This window comes from Cyprinodon variegatus, unplaced genomic scaffold, assembly GCF_000732505.1.
Source record: "Cyprinodon variegatus isolate N-32 unplaced genomic scaffold, C_variegatus-1.0 Scaffold195, whole genome shotgun sequence".
Lineage (NCBI taxonomy): Eukaryota > Metazoa > Chordata > Actinopteri > Cyprinodontiformes > Cyprinodontidae > Cyprinodon > Cyprinodon variegatus.
Genome location: NW_015150648.1, coordinates 516,759 through 524,913, shown reverse-complemented (window position 1 = coordinate 524,913; position 8,155 = coordinate 516,759). Strand labels below are relative to the sequence as shown.

General features: G+C 38.4%; 1 protein-coding gene across 1 annotated transcript in view; it reads left to right on the top strand.

The window, feature by feature from the left end:
* disc1 (disrupted in schizophrenia 1) overlaps positions 1-7,746 on the top strand; it is a 75,918-nt gene extending 68,172 nt beyond the window's left edge. The window contains exons 13-14 of the mRNA XM_015379568.1: positions 1,939-2,062; positions 5,751-7,746. Coding sequence (XP_015235054.1) covers positions 1,939-2,062; positions 5,751-5,956 — 330 coding nt within the window. The 3' untranslated portion in view covers positions 5,957-7,746. The remainder of the gene's footprint in view (positions 1-1,938; positions 2,063-5,750) is intronic.
* The last annotated feature ends 409 nt before the right edge of the window (positions 7,747-8,155 follow it).

The following is an 8,155-nucleotide window of genomic DNA, read 5'->3' as shown; positions in this document are numbered from 1 at the left end:
TCTTGGATTGAGTATGAAGTGACAAAAAAATTTAAAAATGATAAAGAATCCCTCAAAATCAGAGCCAATCGTTAAAGCAAACACAGAGTTCTCATCAGCTAAAGAAGCTATTCTCCAAACTGGTTTCAATCGTCAGGGCGACTGACTTATTTCTCGCTCACAGCATTGCATCATGAGAAGCTGGAGGATAGATTAATGTAACTAATGCCTTTATTCAAAATTCCTCGAACATGCAGCGTGATGTTTTATGCTTATCTTTGCTCAAGTTTTCCTTCATTCCCCAATTGCATCAGGAAAGATATGTTCATGTTGTTTTACTTTCCTTTGGGAGGGGGGATTTACATCATCTGAAGGAGGAGCAGAATTACAGACAGATACTTTCTGATGATTGGTCTAACATTGGAGGAGATATGTTTTACCTGCAGCTATGAGTCTGATTAGACTGCTTGTGTGAAGTTCATTTTTGCATGTGAGGGTGCTTGTCTGTTTGTTTGCCAGGAGTATATTTGTGTACCCTAGTGTGTGTGTGTGTGTTTGTGTTCTCTATGCTTGATAAGTGTGAAGAAACTGGGACACGGTGTCTACAAAGGGGGATGCTCTAATTACGGTCAGCCACACTCTGAGTGCTCTGTCCTACTGCACTCTGCTCCTCCATCAAGCTGCCATCCTTCAAAACACGCACAGCACTGCTGGATTCTCTGCTGCATTGTGCACATATTTTATGACCTTGGTTCTGCCATACAAACATGATAAGACATTACCAAACCTTTTTATAACAGGGACAATTTTAATATGATATGTTGAACTTTTATTATTCTGTATATTATTTGCCCTTTATAGGGTATATCCCAGCAGAATCAGAAAAAGAAGTCCAAATTACAGCTGCATGATATGAACCTCGCTAACTTATCACAGCCATTGCAGTTCCTATTAAAATGAACATAAAATACCCCACAAACAGGGGTATTTTGTGACATTATTTTCATATAGAAGTCAGGAAGCACCAAAGTACTGAAACTGTTTTTTGTTTTGTTTACTATAAGCTTGTAAATTGAGAGTAAATCTGCACACTGATATCTTTTTAACGGGTCTTCTTTGTACTTGGGCAGTCAATGAACCACCAAGTCTTGACCCTATGAGTTTCCTCTATTGTGTTGGGCTGTCTTGTTATGCATCTGCAATTTGGTTTCTCGGTTGTAAAAGTGCCATTACGTGGCAATAAAGGTTTTTGAGTATTTTATAAATAAAGAAAAAGGCGTTAGCATATGCAGAACTTAGATGATATAAGAAGGACCTCAAAAAGAGGCAAACAAAAGAATACAGTCATGGAAACTGGGAGAAAGGCAGTGGTGGGAAACAAGGGTCAGATAAGAAAATATGGGGAGCTGAGAAAAGATATAGATGGTAGATACTCAGGGAGGATTATTACTAGAATTGCAGGTGGAGGGAGCAGGGAGGTAGGGTGGTCATCAAGCAAAGCGAGGGAGACAAAAGGCAGAACATGGATAGACGCAAAGGGAACACAGGGATCAGAGAAAAATAAGGGTAAAAAATAGATATCGCCTCACATCCAATGCTCCATACAAAGACAACTCATAAGGTAGAAATACAATACTAGAATCTAAAATAAAAAGCAAAAATGGATTTAAAGCTTCTTGGGGGGGCTGATTGGCCAAAGTAGCTCCAACTGATGGTAGCCCAGCTTACTTTCTGATTAATTTGGTAAATATTTATTGCTCTGTAGTTGTGTTTACCACTCATGCTTTACTTTTTGCGTAACACCTTTACCTTTAAATATCTTTAAGTTATCAACCGGGGGTTTATAATTTGCATAACTTGTGTTTGTCTGAGATAAAGATTGTATTTTTAGTTATTTCAAAGTATCTCGAAAAACAGTTTGTATTTATTTTGTTATCCTACTTGTTCTTTATTGTGCAGGATGTGTGCAGCGAGGCCGATGCTACAGACCTAACGGAGCGCTGTGAGCTGATCGGTGACAGACTAATGGCCCTGGAGGACAAACTGCAGACAGCTATACTGAATCGGGATCTAGCCCTCACCCATATCCTTCCAGTTCAGCCTAGATAAATATCAGTCCTGCACTTTCTGTCCTTATTTCTTTTTTTCCATGTATCCCCGTCTGTCTATCTGAATCATATCGAGGCTTTTTGACTCTGAAGTAAACAAAACCACTGATGGATGTTAGTTTACTTTACCTTTAGAGGGGAAAATAATGTCAAATCTGGTTTCATTGATCTATTTAGGTAAGGTATAGGGGACAGGCCACAATTAGAAAAAACACACCATATATACTAACTGGAAAATGAAATGCTAAAAGTTCATATTAGGTTATTAGTGAGCCAGTGATGTGTGCTGCCAGTCATGACGGGCTGAGATTAAAAGCGACTGATGGGTTTGGTCAGCGACAGAGGAACGTATTGGTAATGAGTCTGCTCATTTCATATCTTAGTGTCAATCCTACCGCTGACCCTCCCGTCCTTCCTCTGCTCTCCTTTTCCCATCTGTCCAATTCTACTCTTTGGATCTGACAGAGAGGAAATTACAATATCCGTGATAATGACTCAAATCAAACTGTTGAGGCTGATTACAGGTCACAATAGATCATTCTCTGCGCTAATTAGAAAGCTGATTGGAAATAGATTAGTGTGTTTCTCTGGCTCAACCTTTCCCCCTCCTGCTTTTACACATTATTAAATAACTTTATATTCTAGAAGCAGGCTGAAGGAAAATCTGCCAACTAACCTTTATTCCCCCTAAATACTGAGCTGGAGACCTAGATGAGATCCTGGTTGGACCCAGATTGCAGTGATTGGATATTTTTAAATGCTCCTCTTTAACCTTGTCTATGGTATTGCAATTCTATGTTCCAGCTTTTCTAGTCATAACAATACTTTATGAAATATAGCTAGAGCCTTAGGCTTCATACGAATCCAAGATATTATTTAAAGAGATAAAACAAAAACATTAATATAAGGGTAAGAATGAAACAGTAGTGAACGGATGATAAGTACATTAATGCATGGAGTCAAAGGCTGGCCTACTGTATGTGATCCAAATCCAAAGACAGTTGATTTTAGCTTAAGTTGGGGAATTGAGATTAAAATTTACAATTAAAAAAAAAAAAAAATTATTTGGGTTTCTATTTATACTCATCAGGGTTGAAATGGTACTTCCATACGACTGACCTCTAACACTAGGAGATAGAGCAAGAATGGTTAAGCGATAATTCAATTCAATTCAGTTTATTTATATAGCACCAATTCACAACACATCATTGCAAGATATTTTACAGTTCACAAGATCATATAGTCAAATTGAATCACAATTTTCTATCCAAGGAAAACCAGTTGATTGCATCGACTCATTGACTCGAATGCAATCCCTCACACTAAGCAAGCTTGTAGCGACAGTGGAGAGGAAAAACTCACTTTTAACAGGAAAAAACCTCCAGCAGAACCAGCCTCAGTGTGAGCGGCCATCTGCCGAGGCCGACTAGGATTCATGGAGACAGAAGCAGAGATACATATTAATGAAAAAAAGAGCTCAAATATAACATGCTGACTTAAACCCCCAAATACTAGGTCTTACTTTCAAAACAGATTTGTAATCTCAATGAATCATACCTGGTTAAATAAAGGTGAAAGTTTCAGTTTTACAGACAAACACATCCAGGTTAGTGGCTTCAGCAGAGAGAAGACTCCGAAATAAAACCACTAACCTCCTCAGGATGTAGACAAAGTACCTGATTCTGTGACAGGATTATTTGCTTCCTCTGGGAGAACTGACAGAAAAGGTTAAAACTTACAGGGATATAACAAGAGGCTGAAGCTTGAAGCAGAGGTGCACTGGCTGAACATGTGAGCAAGCATTAACCTGGGTTGCAGCAGCTAGATCTGAGTCCAGGAAACAGGCTTATGTCATACGCAGATGATTAGAAAACAGTAGGAACATCCAGGGGATGGACAGGGTGCGCCGGTCATGATGTTTGGTTGTGGTCTAGAAATCTGAAGCTTGGTAGAAGTGAGACAAGGCAAGATAGGGGAATCAAGAAAACATACTTGAGATCCTAACAAGGCAAAAAAGGGATTAGAGTAATGGTCGTCTGTGGCAAGTTCATAGAGACTGGGAAACAGGTGGGCGCACTTGATTGCATCAGAGCAGAGAGGTAGCCTTGCAGGTCTGATGCATTACACTGATTAAAATTCAGCAGGGCAGGTCTGACAGAATGCAGTGTGTAGAGAGGCACTGATCATGACTGACATATGAACTTAAGTGACCTACCTTCCTAATTCAGAGGTTTTAATACAACATTAAACTACCCTCTGTAGCTATAACAGCTTAACCTCTGCTGGGGGGTTTTCATAATGTTTAATGCAGGGTGTTTATCAGAATCGTTGGTTAATAAACTTAATTTTGAAGACTAGATGCGTAGAACAGTCTCTAACCCTGCAACAGGATTTCTAATGCAGAATTCCCAGTAACAATTTACTGTGGAATATGAAATAGATATCACATTTCATTTTAGGTAGAAAAATAGTTGACCATCTTGTTAGGCATTTAGGGTCATTGCATCAGAAACATCATACCAGTGCATACGGACAGGTGGAAACTGGCCTTCTTCTTTCCCCATCTCAGTTTCCATGTCTTTATGTGCCATTTATTTCTCATAGTAGAAGTCACTGCGCTCAGCGGTGGGATCGTAGACTCCTGAGTACACTGAAGATGAAGAGTTATGTTGCTGGCTTGCAGAAATTGAAGAATAACTTTATTACTCATGATGTTACTGTTACCATAGTGACAGAAAGATCAGACCAGCAGACAGTACAGGTCTTAATTGGATCTCTGTTCTCATAACAAGAGGCACATTGACAGTGTTGGACAGAGGGACTGACAAAGGAGGACAGACAAAGTATATCTTTTCTCGCTGCGGGTGGTGAGTAGAAGGGTTTGAAACCTTTCCATAGCCTGTATTGATATAGCGCTTTATCATTCGTAAGGATCTTTATACTTATATCGTTTTTGACTTATTAATGCAAACATTCACAGAGCTAAGCAACGTAGTTGCCATAGTTGCCATGGGGCAGAATGACAGAACCGAGGCCACCAACAGCGAGCAAGGTGGATCAAGTGTCTCACCCAAGAACAGAAAAACCGAAACAGATGGAGTAGGGGCTTAACTGGCAACCCAATGATTTTCATATGTAATTTTTGGTTAATGAAAGATCATGATTTTTTTCATTCAAAAAAGCCAACAGACTCTCTGTTTGCTCCAACTTTATGAACATTCCTTGGCTTCCAACTGGCTGTGGAGCCTTACAGTTCATTTACGTTTCAAGCAGGTTAAAGATTCCTTCCACTGCCTCTTTACAGTTTCATTGATGGTTCATGAATAATCTAACTGGGCAATCTGCTTGCATGGGTGCACAGTTTAGATGAGCTCATAAATAGTGAATTAAACAGGGTTAAAGTGGGTATAACTTCATGATCTGTCCCAGTAATCCGTTGAAAATGGATGGCTTCATCAGGGCCCATAAATGTCACATTTCCCCGGTCATTTATCTGGTAGTGTTTTCTTTTTATTTTGACTTAGACTTAGACAACTTTTATTGCCATTTTGTACACACAGAATGTATACAAAACTAAATTTTGTTTTGTAAAGCTTACATAACATTATAATAATAATATGTACTGGTTTGAGAAATAAGAGTCTTCCTTAACTTTCTCTGCACAGTCTTTGGAAAAAGAAGTTCAGGAAGTAAAATCCACTTTACAAAGCATGCTCGCGCAACTGCAGATGGAAGAAGAGGAAGCGGGGCTGTCGGATGAGTTGATAAATGATGAATCTAAAGTGCAAGTAGAGGCAACAGAAGAAGAGGAGGAAGAAGAAGAAGAGGAAGAAGAGGACCAATACTTCAGTGACAGTTGGGATATTTAAGGTGGATGCCTAAAGTGTTTTGGGAGCCCAGCCCAGGATGGGATGATGGGAGCAGAACCTCAGTGCAGAAGCAGATCTGACCTCAGATCAGTTTACTACCAGCCTCTGGTCTGAAAGTATAAACTACACAGTGCCTTACAAAGGGTTTATATCCTGGAACCTTTTTTCACATTTTGTCATATTAGAACCACAAACCTTTGAGTATTTCACTGGACGACACTCATCAACAAACGCTAGAGCTGTAGCATAAAATTTAAGGAAATCATGTATGCTTTATAAAGTCTTAACAAGAAAAATCTTAATAGTTGCCTCCTGAGTTGCACAGCAGTTATAGCTTTAAAAAAAATTATTCTATCTGCCAGTTCATGGAGAACAGCTATAAATATACATTTTAAGTTTTACCTTGCACTAAAATGCTTTTAATTTGATTTTAATTGGACCATATATATAATTGCATTTAGATCTAAACCCTTAAATTAAAGCTCTGCCCGGCTGTTTAGGGTTCTCCAAGCGTCTTATATTAGATTTTGAACCACAAACAGATTTTCTTTGAGAATGGACGTGGATTTAACTCCTCCTATCTTCACATCAACCTCTTTCTCTTCTGTAGAGAGCAATCCCCCTTTGATAATGCTGCCTCCACCATGTTTTATACTGGGATAATGTAATAGTGTGTAGTGTGTTCTACCACACAGTTTGTAACTGGCCTAAATTTGATCACCTCCTTCCACATTTTACTGTGCCCCCTGCATGAATCGTAGAAACCTGAAGCAGCACACATTTTGGCGCTGTTTAAATAATGCTTTTATTTTTTCTACTACGCCATAATGGCAGTTTTATTATTTGCAGTACAAGTAATAACAACATAAACAGATTTCCATACCTTGTCTCTGCATCTCCTCCAGTTATCATAAGCCTCTCAGACAAATTCACTGATAATTGTTGATAGGCATCCATTTGGCTTATAATCTTTTTAATCTAAATGATAGATTGAACTGCACTGCAATATAATAAAACAGTTGCTTATTGCTTTATAACCTGATCCTGCTTTATGGTTCATTTGGTTTAGTGATAGACCCCAATTTGAAACCTCTATAGATAATTATTCCTATTTAATTATGTTGATTTGTTACATCAAATACTTAGAAATGGTTTGTGGTCCAAATGTGAAAAGATGTAAAAAATGTCCAAGAGGTATTAATGCTTACCAAACAAAGTTATTTCAAATATATGAAGGATCTGAAGGAAACAATGCTTATGAGACACTTGTTACTTTTTTTTTTTTTATTGTTTCTTTAACCACTTTGGATCTTAATTGATAAACATTGCTGTGACAGTTTAATATGTAGTCTTACTTTTGTTAGTTTTGATTTCGCAAGCTAACAGAGCCTTTAACTCTTGTCAGCAGCAGAAATTAAATTCTGCAAGGACAATCCGAACAGTTATAACTGTTAACTTGTTTTTTTTGCACACAAACTAACGTTAATGTCCTAATTCAGCATCAGCAAACTACTTTTTCTGTTTCCTGTAAGGATTATTTGTACTTGCACATAATTGTGTTCAATGAAGAACCCATTTCTGTGGTGCTAAAAAATGTGACTTAACTTAAACACTATTTTTTGTGTGGAAAATGCAATATTTGGGTTGTTTTGCTTTTTTTATGCAGCATGTACTGAGAAACATGCTCTGAATAAAAATACTTAATATTAAGTTTCACTATTTCTTTTGCTCCCTTCTGATTACATAGTAGTATTTTACTTTGAAGTGTACTTTTAGAGACTACTTTTTAATCTACAAAGCAGTTTGAAGTCACTGTACGAGCTTTCATATTTATTCCTAACAGCATCTCACTAATTACATCATGTTGGGTTCAGCCTAATGTTGTGTCCTGCTGTTTTCTTCTTGGATTAAATCATAGCCCCCTCTGGTGATGTTCGTTTCGTAAAATGTGAGGGTGTGCTGCCAGGCAAGTGAGGGCAGCGGTGACATGTAGAAGATATCAGTACGTTAATAATGGTCCTCCAGTAACACTTTAGGGGATACATGGTTTTCTATTGTTATCTCACCTCAGCAGCAGCTCTGTGACTAATTGGTAAGGCAGCCACACAGAGAATGTGGTATTGGGGGGTGGAACTTGAAATGGCACCGTTTGGTCTCCATCTGATTCTTTGTTGTCTGGTAGCAGGGTTTGGCGTTCTC